Here is an 18,101-nt window from a genome sequence, read left to right as displayed (position 1 = left end):
CCCTAGACATAACTAAGTCACTAAAATCGGCAATTTGCTTCGCTATATTGAAATTTCGTTGCATTGGAATTCGACCTCTTATGCAAATAAGTACAGTCGCCAATCGATCGCGGGCGAGATTGAGCTGCGATCGTAGGCTCCCCCCTTACGCATTCACTCCCACATGCAGCGTAGGGTGCGCGGCGACGGTGTTATCGCCCTTGGACTTTACACAGAACCTGGCGGCAACGGAAGAAATGCGTTTGGAGTGTCCATATAATTGCTATTGCTAAAAAAAGCAAACTTGAATTCACCATTTTGATGAATTTGAGTCGGTGACAAGTGATACGGTTTCACGCCATGTCAACGATATTGTCACATCGGCAGTACGAATTAAGCGAAGCCAGCCATACTCTCCACCCCCCCCAGCTGATAGCGTCGTCCACACTAGGACGACACTATCATGAAAAGTGCCAGCAGTGGGTAGCGAATGCTTCATCTGCTTCTCGCTCCAACGGGTCACTGAAACTCGAGATTACGCAATCTCCAATACTCAACGCATGGGAAGACAGCCTACATGATGCCATGCCCTCTCGACACGCCCACTATTTGCACATGCGGCAAATTAACTCTAAAGCAGGATGTGCAGCTGCGTCCAGCCGTGCTTACAGACATGCGCAGCCACGACCAAGACGCGCACCAGAAATCGAGACCTGCACAGCTTTACCTCTCTCCCCCTTCCCCCTCCTCGGTCCCCTCGCGTGCACTTGGTCACCTTATTGCGAGCTCCCTCTCCTCCACCTCTTTCTCTGTGCTCGAGCGGGAAGGTGGCACTAGTGAAGCCACCATCTCTCTCGTCGCACCGTTGCACACTTTCTTTCTTTCACTTGTTTTCACAAAGGGCACGGGGTGCGATAGGATCTTGTAGCCCTCGCGCCGAGCGTGATTTGAGAGGTGTGTTTGGAAGCAGCCGCTTATAATTCAAACATTTGACCATCTGCATCCATGGACGTTGCCATTTATTGAATCGGCATTCCTTTGCACTGGAAGCGAAATTTCATTATATTGAAATTGCATACAAACACACTTCGTAATATGGAGGTTCTAAATACATAGTGGTTGATGGATAAGAGGCTATGAAAAGGTAAATACTTCGTTATATAAAAAATTTAGTTATTTGAAGTTCATTAGATGGTGGTTTAACTCATACGAATTCCCACAATTTTCTGACAAACTACTCTAGTTTTGTAACGCAGCCCTGCAGACAGATTCTGATGGCAAAATCAAGTGCCAAAGCATGCAGCGACCAACAGGATGAGAGGAGACAAGTCATCTTGTAAATATAGCTATGCATGTTTACATTGAGCTGGTCTTAAACCAAGTAGTATTATCACTCTATGTTGCTCATGTAGTCGCAAGCCTGCAGTTCCTATGTTCTCTAAATAGGCGTCACGCCCTGTTTACTAGTCCTGCACTGTCTTGTGACAGTCAAACCTCTAAAGACACAAAAACTGTCTATGCTAAGAAAGAAAGCAATAGCGAGTAAATAGCAAGGTGACAATCATTGGATGCTTAACTTCCTGCATAGCCCCCAAGGCCAGTGCCATTGCAACCACCAGTATTTCAAAATAAAGGCCTTCACTGACCAGCTGAGAACAGACATGCTTACTTTCTGAAGTGGTTGAGGACACACATGTTGGCATACATGTAGTAGAGGTAGTAGTTGTATGCTGGGTTCTCTGTGTCGGTGTACTGCTTGGGTAGCGGCACATCCTTGTCAATCATGGGGTACTCAGGCTTAGATTCGTCATCCACGGAATCAAAGCCCACAATCTAACAAAAGAGTAGCAGAAACAATGCTTGGGATAAATTCAATGCTAACATAAGAGAGTGTTATATGATGCAACGTAAGCCCAGAAAACGTGGTACCTTATTTTAACATGGAGGGAACGAAAAGAATTTGCATGACTCACTTCCACTAGTGCCATAATTTAAGAAATGAATTATGAGAACAGGAGGCGATCTAACATCATGAGTTTTACCCACTTGCAGAAATGGAGTCTGGATAGCCAAAATTAATATAGCTGTGATGACTAGCTATAATTAGGATGAAAATATAACACTTCAACAGAACAACTATTTCATTTTATGTTAGCTTTACCAGACAGAATGACGATCAAAAGCAGGCAAACAAGAAATTACTTGTCCCAGAGGAAATTTGACCATAGCTAACATCTCTAAAGTTAAATGCACTCAAACTTTTTCAACTGCGATGAGCCAACATAGGAATGGTTAAGATTCTCACAGATGCAATAAAAAGAGAAACAGTAAAAAAATTTAATCAGCAACATCTAGCAAAATACTGCAGCGGTATTCCACCAATCATTTAAAAACCATTTAGTTCTTAATTGATGGTTGAAGTCCCTATGTGCAAATTTGCTTTAAAGTGAGACAATGTGCAATAGGAACAAACTGATTGCGTTCTACAAATACGACACACATACTAATTAATTTATCCTTTTTCCGGGGACTGCATTTAACCAAGACTATATCAGACACCCACAGACTTTTCGACCACTGGAGGATGTCATGAAGCATTTCATCAACATGCTGCCTTATGCTTCATATTATCACGTTGAAACTCCGTAAAGGCTCTGGCGGAGTGGTCAAGTGCATCCCTTGGTTATTATGCGGCAATTAGCAACTGGCGTTTGTTGAATCCTTGATTACAACGAGGAGCAGTCCTTGTATTGATTGAGACCTTTGAGCTGTGCTTGCTTAAGCCTGGGAAGGCTTGGATTAATAATGAAGTTCACTAACACAGACTGTTGTTGTAGGTTCGGCTGTAGGTTCAGCTGTAGGTTCTCCGAACAGCAGCAGGCAGACTTGGAGCTAAGAAGCCTTGTTGAGTTCTTGGAAGGGAAGACCAACTTTGTCCCAAGGGTATTTAAGCACAGATTATCTTCTTTTCCAATGCAAAACGATGTTCTCATAAAGAAAAACTTTTGAGCCAGTCCTCACCAATAACTTTATGGTTGTGCGTTCAGCGCTGTGACCAGAGGTTCACATGCGACCATGCCCTTCATGATGACCTAATGGCAGGACATCTTGGCTTTTCTTGTATGCGCATGAGGGTTCAGAAGTATTATTGGCCCTGCTTGAGTGTCAATGTCGCCCATTACATCAAGACGTACCATGACTGCCAGCGATGCAAGCCATCACCAACAAGGTCAGCAGAGTTGCTACAGCTGATCAAGTCTCCTTGCTGATCATTTAAGCAGATAGGGATGGACTCGTTGGGGCCCTTTCTGATGCGAACATCTCGAAACAAGTGGATTGTCATGGCCATCGGCTACCTTACCCGTTACACTGAACCAAAAACCCTGCCCAAAGGTAGTGTGGCAGAAGTTGTGAAATTCTTCGTCGAGAACATCCTGCTGCGACATGGTGAACCAGAAATCCTCACTACCAAGACAGCAACAGCTTTTACAGCTGAGCTTGCTCAAGTCATCCTGAAATACAGCCACACAAGTCACCGGAGTACAACTGCCTACCATCTGCAGACGAATGGTCTAATGGAACATGCCTGAACAAGATGCTTGCCGACATGTTAGTGATGTATGTCGACATCTAACGCAAGACGTGGGATGCTGTCCCTACATAAGTAACCTTCACTTACAACACGGCAATGCAAGAAACAACATTGATCACATGGTTCAAGTTGGTTTACGGAAGGAATCCGATGATGACTCTTGACATCATGCTGCTGTATGTCACCGACAAAGGGAATCTCGATGTCGCCGCCTACCAACTGCGCGCTAAAGAAACCCAACTCACCTGCCTGTACCTCAACAACCATCAAAGGCCAGACAGCCAACACTACAATCTTCTACAAGGCTACGTGGAATACCAGCACAACGACTGCGTGTTTGGGTTTGGACCCCGACTTGCCAACGAGGACTGAGTGAGAAACTCTTGCGACATAATTTCAGGCCCCACAAGATCATCCGACGTGTTGGTGCACTCGACTATGAGGTCATGCCGGACAGCATTTCGCTGTCACAGAGGCGCCGCTTGTGACCTGAAGTAGTCCATGTTGTGCACCTTAAGGCTTTCTACCAGGAGTAATGAATTCTGGAACATTGTTCTCTTTCTGTTCGTTATTTTTCTCTGCTATGTGTGCATCAGTGTTTGCTCTTGCATTTGTAGCATCGGCACAATGCTTTTTAAGAAGGGGGGCACTGACATGCGTACTTATTTAACCTTTTTTCGGGGACTGCATTTCACCAGCTAACAACTTCATGTTATCGCTCAGTACAAGATGTGCCTGCATGATCTGGAACTTACTCAAATGTTATTAGAGTTTTAGAACAAGGGCCCCAAACCTTTTGGGGCCCGAAAGAAATAGCATCGAAGCTACTGCGCATGCGTGAAACACAAACTATCTTTGAGTTTCACGCATGCGTGAACTCAGCGCGAGTCCCAAGAGCTTTGCTTAGACAAACATGGCAGCAGCCATCGAAGCGATGGCTCTAACCTAGCATCAGATTGGGCTGGATTCGTGGTAACATGTGATGTTCGTAAGCTCGGAGAAGTGACTGTGGTTATCGCTTTCTCTCAATTAAAGTGTATAATGAAAATTGATTCATTAGACGCTGCTGATTCTAAATCTGATGGTCGATTCATGGCTCGTAGGCCTAACATGGCTTAACTTGGCTGGTGAAGGCATGTAAAGTTGGTTACTCAAAAATAAGCACAACATATTGTTTGCTGCTAATAGAATAACCTCTAAATTGTAATTAGACGCAAAGAAACTAAAGTCAAAATTACTATTTTTATCGTAAAATGGTATACTTTAATGTTCATAATATGTTTTCTTTGATGCTGTAGTGGTGCTGCGAGCAAAAGACACTATCTGGAAATGCAAAGCCATAGCAAAGCCCAATTCTAAAATTCTTTGCTCCTAGGTGCCCCAACGCTAACACCCGCAAAGCTATTTGGGGCCTAAAACTTTTGGGGCTCCTATTCCAAACATTTCTATTGTTGATTCTATCTGCTGTGTTTGTTCTCGAACAACTTTGTGTAATCAGATTGTATGCCCTACATGAATTGTGTAGTACTTTGTGGAAGGCACGCAGGCACCAGCAATTATGCTGGAACTGTTGACGAATAATGTATAAAAGCCAATGCGCTTGACCCACAGACCAGATTTTGACGATCGCCGAGACTGTACTCACCATTATCATTGTGCTTTGAGTGTCACTTGTATTATTAGGCACAAGTTTGGCCAGTAATGAGTTGGTAATGTTTTGAATTTATGCTTTTGACAGTGTCTTATTCTACGCCATCACAACAGCGTGACAATTTGGTGGTTAGGTTTCTTCAAAACTCAGCATATTATGAAAGCCACTTGATATTTGTACAGGCTTTAGGAAGGCTGTTCTCCAGTATAGCCATGCTATAGCCATGCTAAAGATTTAGGTTGAACTCCATGCACAGGCATACTGAATGTATAGAATGACATGGAGTGATAAAGAACTGCAATGTGCTAGCTACCTTATTACCTCTGTCCAGCAGCTACCATTGTGTCAGCGGCACTATACACTTCAGAACTGGTCTTCCAAGGCATCATAGATTAAATGTTTTGGAGAATAAACAAGATTACTTTCATGTGCAACAAGCACAATTACCGCCTATAACATCTTAACCAACACTACGACATTTCTCATGCTTAAGGGGCTATGTTAAACCATCTTATCAAGCAGTAACCAGCAATATGCTAGTACCGGTGATTTGAAACCTGCAATCTACTACGATTACATAAAATGATCAGCGACAGGTGGAGGATTCAGTCACGCCTTGCATCTGTGTATTTTTGTACACTTAATTATCAATGCTTTGAGTTCTCTTTGGGTCCCCTGGTGGTTGACGTGTCAGGGCCGGTGTATGTATACTTTTGACCAGCTGTTTGTTGTCCCCTCAGCAAAATCAATTGCATTATGTCTTCAGGCTTCATGTCAAAGCACCCAATGATCACCATCACTGTTTATTGTTTGGCCATTGAACAAGTAACCATGAAGGGTCAGCATCTACAGGATTTGCAGAACTATTGCAAGTCATTCTATGTTTCAGTCACATTTTGTGACCGCACATTGATAAGTGCCTCGTGAGCCATAATTTATTTACTGCAACAAATGATGGTTGTGGCAGGTGACCTTCTGAGCGCATCATATACATAAAGAGATTGCTTACTTCCATACACCGAAATTCCTCCCAATATGTATTAAGTGGGCCTCCGTTGCTAACTTATACTCCAATAATTTAAGTTTCGAAGCTCTTTAGGTTATTGTCTTGTTGAAATATAGTGACACCTAAATACTCCTTTGTGAGAACAGTGAACAACAAAGTTAAATTTGGCAGCACAAATTTCTGTCTGCTGATTAAGTGAAAAAATTTGGATGACATTTAAGCTTTCTTTAACAGTGGAACGCGATAGTATTCAAAGATCACTGACTGCTTCTCACGCTTCCTGGCAACTGCAGCATTTCTGCAGCATTTACTGCAGCATTTACTGGGAAATGCTCGCAGCGAATGCTATGCACGAAGGCAGGCTTTATGGTAGAAACATGGCCTCTTGCGTGGGCCACAATGCGACGGAAGCGAGCACCATCTGTAAGTGTTTCAAGGAAACGGGTGCGCCGCTACGTGGACTCCCAGATATTCATGCGCCAGTGCACCCAAATGGCGGATGTCGTCGGCGGTCTATGAATCGTAGAAACGCTGGAAAAGAGGTTTGTTTCAATTTTCGCATAGCAGAACTATGTTTCTCGTATATTCAAATTACAATCCGAGAGCTATCATCTCTGTAGGTTGTGTGCAAATCGTACCTTACGATTTTTTTCAAAGCATCTTAGCTTGAGAAATACATACAATAAGGTCAGTAAGTTTCTTGGGCCACATGAAGGGCCTGGGTATGGGTGGTTAGAAAATCTTTTTTTACCGAGGCGACGTCCGACGCCGACACCGGATTTCCTGCAACACGAGCTCCTTAACGCCATTGCGTAAAACTTACGTATTGAAGAAACTGGTGCAGCTCTGGATGTGAGCTCGGGTCGTTGGTGACCTCAAAGAGAGGCATGAAGATGTTCTCCAGAATTTCCTCAAAGTTATTCACAATGTTGTTGGACTTGAATACATCGCTAGAGGTGGAGAGAAAATAATTACAATGTAATGCTTGCATTAAAATGGAGGAGCCAAACCGTGGGCATACAAAATGACCATATGTGTACATGCAGATTATCTGAACCAACACATCTAGCAATAAAACACTGAAATTCACACTTACAACACTTGCACTTATTTGTGCCCATAGAGCTGGACACTGACAGGAATATACCTACCATGCTATGAAAGCATTCATTTCCAAGATCTATGTTGGAAGTGGTGACCATGTATAACATCACACTGATGAAGCCTTGTTTATCTGAGAAAGCGTCAGCTTGTCCATTTTTAGTGTGGCTGAACAATGATAAACTCAGCGGTCTAGATGTCTTTATCAGAACCCACAACATTTCAAACACTACTTCTGATCAGACATCTCTTGTACCAGTATTTGAAGATTACCATGCAAGTACTTGACTGAGTGAAATGTTGATTAGAGTGACTTGCTTGGCATGTGGTGGCAGATGCGTGAAGTTTCATAAACCAACAGTAATGAGGGATGAGAAAACCTTCAAGCTACTAGGCCATTTCTAAGCTGGGTAAGTTCACTACAACTACATAGAAATAGGCCATGGAGCATTCACAACATGACAGAAGCACACATGTCATCACTCACTAGAGTCGGGGCACTTGGACAAGCCAGCGGACGTTGTCCGAGTACATGGTATTCCGAACAGCCCACTTGGCCAGCTTGTCCCACTCATTGCGTGATCGGCCGTAGATCGAAAGCCGCAGCTCCGCATTCTGGTATTTGCTCTCTTCCAGGTCACTCATCACCTCCTGGAATGCAAAAGGCAGTAATAGTGCAAAACTGCAAGACGGAGTACCTTCAGCATTTAATCTGCCCCAGCTGTAGTCTCTAGCAATTTTTCTTGCAAACATAAACACCTTCACTTTTTACTGCAGGAATGTTGTTCATAAGTCAATAAAAAGAGCTGCAACCTGGCAACAAAATACTGAAGACTTCAGTAAGTCTTTCCTGTCCGTAGATACTACTAACATCAATAATTTGACAAGTCACCAACATTATTCAAGTGAAAGTCATTATTGGTATTCAGGATTGCTTAACATCACTTACATCATCAACAAAAGCGATAGGTTGAAAATGCTATATACCATTCACAATCAAAAGTTATACACTGAAAATACGACTGCAACCGTCTCTTTCCGATCTTTACATTCTCTGCTGTCTCATACAGATTAACACATGAACTAGGCAAATGAGATTTGGTATAAAATAAGTAGTAGGTATAGAAGTGTAATCGCTATTAGAGTTTTATTTTATTAACCAAGCTAAAGACATAGTGCTTGCGCAGCTATGCAGTTTAGTCGGCATGCCTAGGCCTCCCACGATGGGACGTCGAGGTCTTGCCTCTTCGCCGCTTCGTAGGCCTGCTGGGTCGCCCAGAATTGGTCGTTGAGATGGGAGCTGCGCAGGATGGCTTCCATTCTATTATACCAGAATTTTCTTACATGACAAGCAACATTTAAATCTTATGTGCATGTTGTCCTGCATATATGTCTACTGTGTAAAATACCAATTGCCCAATGGTAACTTGCTCTCTTTTACTGATCACCTAGATATGCTTTTGAGCTCTATATGCGTGAATGTATGACAACAGATATAAATGAATACTCAAAGGTAATATTAACATAAATTTATGAAATCTTTTTTCAAATCAGGCAACACTTTTATGCACTGTAGATTCAAATGGCCATAAGCTTTTAGCAAACACAGCAATGTGTGTTATGGCCTCATTCACTCGTTCAACAGTGCCATTTTTATCACAAACATTTGTATAGACTGTGTGTGGTATGAGGAACATTACGCTCCTGTATCAGTGACCATTTTCTTATTCATTTGTAAAAATTGTGGTCAAACCAATACCCCAAGAAATCGACAGCAAAAAATAAAACACAGCTCAAATTTTGGATGCCTTTCTTGAAAGGCTCAAGAAAGAAAAACAAAAAGAAGCTTGATGTTGTGAACTGGCAGAAGCAGCTTATGAGGCATTTATTTATATTTTTTAGGCGCATAAACTAAGTGTACTTAATTGAAATAATGAGTACCAAAATACATGGTAACGACTGTAAGCCACAAATTATCCATGAGTGCCTATAAAGAATAAAACAAAAATGAGATTCTATAAAAAATTTTTGAAAACTAAATAAAGTGCTGATCTTCAAATATTTAAGCAGTACCGCAATAAGGTGACCTAACTTTCTTGGGAGTGAGAAGAGCAAGTACCTGCTTAGATGGGAATGCTGTGATGGAATAACAGATGCGTGAAAAAAGCTTAATAGGCTGCTAAAACATGTGCAGCTGCGATAGAGTGTTGCTGAACTCATCACATACATAGATTAGAGCTTGTTGAACAATTTCAAAAGCTTTTTAAGAATGCAGTCACTATTGACAACTCGCTTCTCCTGTAGCATATCACATCAATAAAAATGACCACAATCTACTATTTAGAACCAACTAATCAAATTGAGATGCAAGACATCTATGCCTCTTCTAAAAATAGAGTGCCAGATATTGATGATATTCAGATTGAACCAGCAATGTTGGCGCTTCAAATTATTGCTCCCCTGCTTGCTCGCAATCAGAACCTTGCGTTATTGACAGATTGCCTTCCAAAAATGAAGATTTCTAAAGTTATTGTCTTGTATTAAAAGGATGATAAGGATGAATTACCAAACTACAGGCCAATCTCCATTTTGCAGAGATTTTTCAAAGGACTGGAGAAAATTACTTACAAATGGCTAACTAAATTTTGTAAAGCGTCGCAATTTAAAAGCCAATCCCAGTATGTATGATTTTCTCCACGGTAGGCTTACTGAAACTGCCTTGCCAGCTCAGAAGGAAATTGCTCTGAAAGATTTTGAATTGAGACAGGTATGTATAGGTATTTGTATTGCATTTCTGAAAGGCTTTTGGTTGCCTTAATCATAGAATGCTATATTAAAAAACTGCTATTAAATGGTGCTTGTGGCAAGCCACTCCTTTTTATTAAGCCTTACTCGCAACACAGACATATGTAAGCATAGGGACAGCAGTCTCATCTTTTCAATCTTTTCATCAAATATTTACTGCCATTCCACAAGGAAGTATTTTGGGTCCTTGATATCAACAACATTAACAAAATCAGCAAAAAGCCAACCTCTATCGTGTATGCCAATGACACCAGCCTCTTCCTTACCAGCAGTGCTTGACACCTAAAATTAATAATGCCCTCAAACATCTGCATACTTGGAGTGAAGCCAGCTTGTAGATAAATTATGGCAAAAATGAAAACTGTTCATTTTCATCCATGCCAACTTACAGTTACTCATTACAGCCAAATATTTCCAGGCAATTTCACAACAGTTAGCTCACACAATAAAATCTTTTGGTGTGCTTTTTTATAATAACATGACATGGGATGATAATTTTGACTATGTTAAAACATACATATCTAACAGTATAGGTATTACTGCAAAATTTCAACACATTCTACCTGTATCAATAAAACTTAATCTATAACGCACTGTGTTTCTCTCATGTAAATCACTGTTTCTTGGTAAGGGGAAATTTAACAACAAGAAAAGAATTCACACAGAAACTACTATGGGAGTGTCTAAGCATGTGTGAGCATTGTGCCACTTGCTCATCTCCACATGCCTGGTGTCATTATGGATTTTATGAAGCTTGATCTGACCATATAAACGACAGCACTGTGGCCTTAGGAACTGCTGAAGATGACAGCCTGAATTGATGATGCAAACAAACTACTGCAGGTGGCAGCGCCAGGTGAACTGATCACGTTTCAATCATTATAAACCATTATTGCTCTTTAGCACCTTATCCATCCGTGTCGAACCATTATCAGCCGTGATCAACTGTACTCCGGCAGCTGCTGCATATGGTGTGGCATATTGAAATCGATGTGCGGTGGGGACAGAATGTGCTGAGTGCTGATAGCTTTGTGTTCTAGCCACTTTCATATTACATGGCGGACAGATGGACGAATGGGCTTCCTCGTTGGGTAGGCATAGAAATGCTTATGCTGTTCCAGCCAGGGGTACGCACATTCGCTTGCATGACGGCTGGCATCTAAGTACCTGAGGGAGCCTGGCCTCGCTTTTCAAGCCTCCTCCAGCTGTTCGCCCTGAAGGATGCGGTCACCTAGGAGCTGCAACTGTTACAGTGAGAGGGCATCCTGGTGCCCGTCAAGACGTCTGAATGGGCAACTCCCATTGTACCAGTGATCAAGCAAGACAGCAGTGTCAGAATATGTGGGGATTTCAATGTTACCATCAGCCCTGTCACTACCGCCGAGAAAGAACCCGCTGCATCGGATTGAAGATCTCTGGGTCAGCAGTGTCCAGGGGACAATGCCGACAAGACATCAGAAAGCTCGACCTCAGAGATGCTTACCGGCAGCTGGTGCTTCAGGATGCCTCCTGGAAGTATGTCGCAATATCGTCAACTTTGGTGGCGTTCTTCCAGTACATGCGCTTACCATTTCACGTGGCCTCAGCCCAAGCCATTTCTTAGAGGGTGATGAACAACCTCTTCAGAGGCATGAGGCACGTGGTGTACTTGGATGACATCCTGGTTACCGGCACCGACGATGGGGATCATCTGCGGAATCTGCACAACTTCCTGGCATGACTGCAGGATGCCGGGCTCAAGCTCAATCTAGAAAAGTGCGTTTTCCTGGCCCCCAGCGTTGAGCACCTGGGACATGTCATTTCCAAGGCCGGCCAAGCCCTGGCCCCCTGCAACGTTGGTGCTGTGCTCAAGGTACCTAAGCCCCAGAACAAGGAGCTTAAGAGTTAACTCGGCCTCATCAAGTTCAACAGGAGTTCTCTGCCAAACATTTTGGTGCATCTACAGCCACTCCATCTTCTGCTTCGAGATGGTCAGCAGTGGGTCTGGAAGAAGGAGCAAGACGTGGCCTTCCAGCACAGCAAGGAGCTAATCACCAAGGCACACTTCTGGTACACTTCGATCCGGCCAAGCCTGTCTTCCTGACCGAAGACGCGTTGTTGCACCACGTGGGAGTTGTCCTGGTGCACCGGGACAAGGACGGCCAGGAATGCCCTACGTCATTTACTTCCCGTCGGCTTCATGCTGCATAGAAACGTTACAACCAGCTGGACAACGAAGGCCTGACACCCACGTTCAGGGTCGAGCACTTTCACCAGTACCTGTGGGGCCGGAAGTTCGAGGCAGTCACGGGCCATAAGCCACTGTTGGGGCTGCTGGGCTGCTGTGACCTGACAATGCGGTTCCTGCGTAGGCATCACCTCGAGTGGTACGCTGGGCCTTGAGGCTGGGAGCCTACAGCTACCGACTGGTCAATAGTCCAGAAAATAACCTGGGACCTGCTGATGCCCTGTGCCACCTGCCCCTGCCAGAGGTGCCTGCTGCTGTTCCAGAACCTGCTGAAGCGTTCATGCTGGAGCACGCGTACTCGGAGGTACTCTCCACATCTGTGGTGTCACAGGCGACCAGCCGGGACCCAGTCCTGTCCCAGGTGGTCAAGGTGGTGTTCTGTGGGGAGGAGTTGGTTCAGCAGGCCTATAACCACAAGGCCGCCGAGCTGAGCCTGCAGCAGGGCTGCCTACTTTGGTGTTCCAGGATGGTGATATCCCACAATGTCTCCGGTCCAGGGTCTTGCAGTTGCTGCACGCGGGCCATCCTGGCGTGGAAAAGACCAAGATGGTGGCCCAGTCCCATGTTTGATGGCCTGGCCTGCACTACGACATTGTTCACATGGTGCATGGCTGCCAAGTCTGCCAGGAGCACCAGCGAGCCTCACGTCATGTGGAGATCACCCACTGACCATTCCCACAGAGACGACCCTGGTCCCGCCTGCGTGTAGATTTTGAGTGGGTGGAGGTTCCACCTACCACCACTCCATCTGCAGGCATGACAATTGCAGCACTGCGACAGGTCTTCAGTGCCCAGGGGTTGCCGGACGTCAGCTTTTCCGACAATGCTCCCGTTTTCACCGGCACAGGGTACTCTGCCTGGTTGATGAAGACCGGAATCCGCTGGATGATGGTTCCACCGTACCACCCTGTTTCAAATGGTGCAGTTGAGTGGGTAGTGCAGACCATCGAGGACAAGTTCAAGAAGAGCCATGCTGGGGATTTCCGGAAGCAGGTTGCCCGGGTACTGTTTCAGTACCGGACCACGCCCCACGATGTTGCTGGCCGTGCCCCCTGTGAGCTCACGCTGGGCTGGATGGTCAGGACACCCTTGGACGTCTTGCATCTGGACCTCCAAAGCACAGCACTCCTGAAGCAGCTGAAGCAGAAGCTGGCTGCTGACTGAGGGTGCCGTCCTGGGCTTTTTCCAGAGTCGGCAGTTTCCAGTTTTCGCCAGGAACTTCTGTACTGGCCCACACTGGTCCACCAGACAGGTGATGACTCCTGCCAGCGCCTTATCACTGCTCATCTGCATGCCGAACAAGACCACGTGTGGGCGGTTGTTACATGCCACACGTGGCATGCCGACCGGCATGTCGACCTCGCCTCAGGACCTGGCTTGCACCCTTGTCTGCCACTTCAGAAGTCCAGCCACAGGGGTACTAACGGCAACATCAGTTGCTGCCAGCTGTGCGGCGCCACTCTCAAGGCTGGCCACTGCAGATCCTCTGGAGGGAGCGAGGCTGGCTCAGGCAGCGGCCAGTGTTGCCACACCTGGTCCATCAACAGTGGCGCCCAGGCCGAGTACTCGACCGCGGTGGTCGCCGGATCGTTGCTCGCCTGGGTAACAGGTGCCGTCGACCCGGCTGGGACGGCGGCAGAGCCTCGACCAGGCGTGAACTTATTTTTTACATTGAGCCTGGACATATTCTGTTTGTATTGAACAAACTGTGGGTGAGAGGTGTGACAAGCATGTGATGCCTGCTTGGGCATAATCTTCGTTGGCCCGCCAGGCTCGGTAGGCAACATAGGTCACTGCACCAAATAAACACTGACGAGCACAGCTGCTCGCGGTCAGTCATCGTTCACTAGCACCACTAGTTCGCTACGTAGCGTCACTCTTACAGAGGGTGCCTTGAGCCTGCCCCTTGTCCACGAACCTGGGCAGATCATGTCAATGACTGGAACTTAACTGCCGAATGTTTTAAAAAGCTATCATAATCATAGCACTCACCAACATTCCTCTAACTGGTCACGGTGTCTTTGGTCGTTCGCTTTGCATACTAACTAATCCTGATGGATCCCTGTTTCCTCCTAAATTGCAATCTGATGTTATGAACTCCTACTTTATAATTCTGTTTTTACTCTGGAAACCTCACTTCTCCCAAACTCCCTACCTGATTATAGTTTTGTCCAAATGGATCCTGTACTAATTATCGCTGAAGCAATTATGAAACTTATTGATGAGCTTAAGGTATCGAGCACCCCGTTTCCCGATAATATTCCACCAAAAGTATTAAAGAGTACTAAACTGGTTTCCAGCAAAATTTTATAAATCATTTGTACACAAACAATTTCTGATAAAGAGTACGCATTTGGGCTGGTTGGTTCATGATTCCGAGCAATAAAAACAGCGCTAAACGACAGGACGAGTGAAGGGACACAGACAACGGCGCTGTTGCGCCGTTGTCTGTGTCTTGTGTTCTGTGTTGTGTCCTGTGTTCTGTGTCTGTGTCCTGTGTCTGTGTTGCGCTGTTGTCTGGACACAGACAACGGCGCAGCACCGTTGTCTGTGTCCCTTCACTCGTCCTGTCGTTTAGCGCTGTTTTTATTGCTCGAAATTTCTGATAGTTCTGTTCCTAAGGACTGGAAAATCAGTAAAGTTGTTCCTGTCTTCAAATCTTGTAGTCATTCTCGCCCGTCAAATTATCGCCCAATATCACTCACCTGTATCGCTTGCAAACTCCTAGAGCACATTTTATATTCAAATGTCGCATACCACCTTCATAAAACCTCATTTTTCCTTTCTAAACAACATGGTTTCCGGAAAGGCCTGTCGTGTGACACACAACTGTTTGAATTTACTACTGATCTTCACCTCAACATGGATTCTTCTTTTCAGACAGACGTGATCTATCTTGATTTCGCTAAAGCCTTCGACCGCGTAGCCCATATTCGTTTATTGACAAATCTTTCTTGAGTGCTTCCTGACTAATCGTTCACAGTTCAGTGTAATTGAAAATCAGGAGTCTAAAACTTGTGACGTAATGTCAGGTGTTCCCCAAGGGTTGGTTCTAGGTTCTTTGTTTTTGATATTTATAAATGATCTTCCAAATAATCTCTCCTCTACTATACAACTTTTTGCAGATGACTGTGTCCTTTATCGAAGAATTGCTTCCAGCAGTGATCAGTCTAAACTGCAGGGTGACTCGCATAAAATTAAGAATCGGTGCACTTTATGGCAAATGTCTTTGAACGTTTCGAAATGTAAATTCATGCAGGCTTCTCGGAAAAGGGTTAGCAATATCTATTTTTATTCCCTTAATTCAGTTAGTATTGAGGAAGTTTATTCTTATCTTGGATCTTGGAGTAAATCACTAACAACTTGGTCAGAACACATACTCAAGCTCGCTGCTGATACCTCCAAGTCCCTCAGCTTCATCAGATGATCCCTCGCTCTCTCTTCCTCTTTCATTTGTCAGCTAGCCTACGAAACATTTATCCACACCAGACTTAAGCATGCATCCTCTATCCAGGGCCACCATCAAGCTTATTTAATCAACGCGTCAGAAGTAATTCAGAGCCGAGCCTCATGGTTTATCACTCCTATATATGACAGGAATATTAATATAACCAATATCAAATCGTCCCTAGGTCTTCCATCTCTAGCAATGCGCCGCAGTATCATTCATTTTTCTCTTTTCCACAACATGTACTATAATTTTCTGGATATTCATGGTGTTCTCCTGCTGCCTCCCAATCGTACTTCTCGGCCTATTTTCAATTCTTGTAGTTTACAACGACTCCACGGATCTACCAATTCCTTTAATCAATCTTTTCTACCATGCACTACTGAAGACTGGAACAGACTTCCTGGGTCTATTGTCAATGAGAGAAATCCCTCTAAATTCAAAGACAGACTTACAACCCCTTTTATTACCTAACTGTTTTGCTGTGCTTTTTGTCTTTCCCTCAGGATGGAAGGAACAACTTTATTGAATCACCAGTCAATGAACTTCACGAGAGAAATCTCCTCCATTGCCCTTAACAATATCTTTTCTGTATGTGGTTCTTGTTATACAGCAAAACCTCATTAAATCGCACCCGCTTAAACGGTAGTTTCATTTTAAATGTAGTAAAGTCAAATTTCCGACACAGCAGCCATTGAACATAATGTGTTTTGTATCCGCATAAACCGTACCATCTTATTGCATACAAATCGGTTAACACGAAGTGTTTCCACTTTTCGTCACGCAAACACGACGGTGCGTCGTCTCTATCAGGCGGCCCGGCAGAACAACAAGCCTCGAAGATCAACAGAACGGCCTCCAAGTGTCCTGTGCATTTGCACGTGAGGCCACATCAACATCATTTCGGCGCCGTGCCAGAGAGCGTTGTGGCGTCACGCAAGCGAGAACTTGCGTCATGCCAAAACTCGAATAAAAAAAATGCCGGGTGCTCAGCAAAGAAGAAAAATTAGACATTGTTCCTGCTATCGAACGTGACACGAAAAGTTGGCGCTGGCACGCAACATGGGTCTACTGTTGACTACGGTGTGTGGCATTTGGAATGCGAAGAGGTTGTTCGGCAGCACTGCTGTGACTGCGAAGAGATGTCGGCTACGAAGTTTCACTTTTCACCATCGTTGCCTCTGTTGTTGCCGAAGTGTCGCCTAGTGAAGTGATAAGGATGACACGGAAAGTGACAGCACAGGCGATTCAGGCCCGACAGTGGCAGAAGCTGCGCGTTACGTCAGCCTCATAAATGCAATTGTCGCGACGAGAACAGCACCCCGCAATGAAAAAAGGTGCCCCGCGACTACTGCTGCACTACTGCCTGCGTGTACGGAGAACATGCAACGCCAACAAGGAATCTGCCATGCGAATGTTTGCCGAGAAAAGGGGGCTGGCTGAAAAGCTGGCTCATAGCTTCAGCAAGTTTCAGGCCGCTGTTGTCGCTGCTAGGCCACCGCGGCATCAAACGAAAATAACACGTTTGTCACGCAAAATAAATAAATACTGCTTGCTTTTTTCCCCTTTCATCGTACTCTATCCGAGTTCCATTTTTGACAGGTAAGTGGGCAATCTCATGCTATTCTGGTTAAGCAGTACTACTGTTTTGTACAAGCTTTTTCTGAGCTACGGCCAACTAAGGTGTAACGAGGTTTCACTTATATAGTTGGTATTTTAATTCAGTCTTTTTTCATTGCTCACTTTTCTCATTTATGTCTATCACACACTGTAATGTTTTCTGCTGCCCCCCCCCCCCCCCCTAGTATTATGCCCCATTGAGGTCTCTAAAGGAAAATAAGTGATGATGATGATAATTAGTATTTTTTTTTATATAAATATCTGATCTAAACTCTGATCTAAGGTTCAACGTTTCTTCTTATTGAGTTGAAGGCTAAGAATCCTGGCCCATTCTCTTTTGCTGAACTAAATATGGATGGCCGATGTTGCAGTATACTTTGCCTCACTTGTTGAACGTATCACAAAGTACTAGCATTTCACTGGAAACTTGCAGCGCACGAAATATTAGATACTAATTCTTACAGTAGCTTCTTTTTTTACCACAAGGAGGGAGTCAAAGCCAATTCCCATAATTTGTTTCTAGAAATACAAATGTGCTTTAATGTTGTATACTTCAATCTGAATGCATTTCTGTATGCTGACACATCAAAGAGAATGATTTAGTAATTTTATTATTAGCGGCCAGAAGATTGTGGTGCCATGTGAATTTTTCGTAATCTTTTCAGGAACTGC

General features: G+C 44.4%; 1 protein-coding gene across 12 annotated transcripts in view; it reads right to left on the bottom strand.

The window, feature by feature from the left end:
* The window catches only part of AMPdeam (AMP deaminase), a 132,766-nt gene that overhangs the window by 9,023 nt on the left and 105,642 nt on the right, over window positions 1–18,101 (bottom strand). For all 12 annotated transcript variants that reach the window (XM_065448916.2, XM_065448920.2, XM_065448921.2 and 9 more), the window contains 3 exons: window positions 7,817–7,980; window positions 7,052–7,178; window positions 1,649–1,812 (listed from right to left, as the gene is read on the bottom strand). In XM_065448916.2, coding sequence (XP_065304988.1) covers window positions 1,649–1,812; window positions 7,052–7,178; window positions 7,817–7,980 — 455 coding nt within the window. The remainder of the gene's footprint in view (window positions 1–1,648; window positions 1,813–7,051; window positions 7,179–7,816; window positions 7,981–18,101) is intronic.

Source organism: Dermacentor albipictus, chromosome 4, assembly GCF_038994185.2.
Source record: "Dermacentor albipictus isolate Rhodes 1998 colony chromosome 4, USDA_Dalb.pri_finalv2, whole genome shotgun sequence".
In the NCBI taxonomy this organism is placed as follows: Eukaryota; Metazoa; Arthropoda; class Arachnida; order Ixodida; family Ixodidae; genus Dermacentor; species Dermacentor albipictus.
This window is presented reverse-complemented; position numbering and strand designations above follow the sequence as displayed.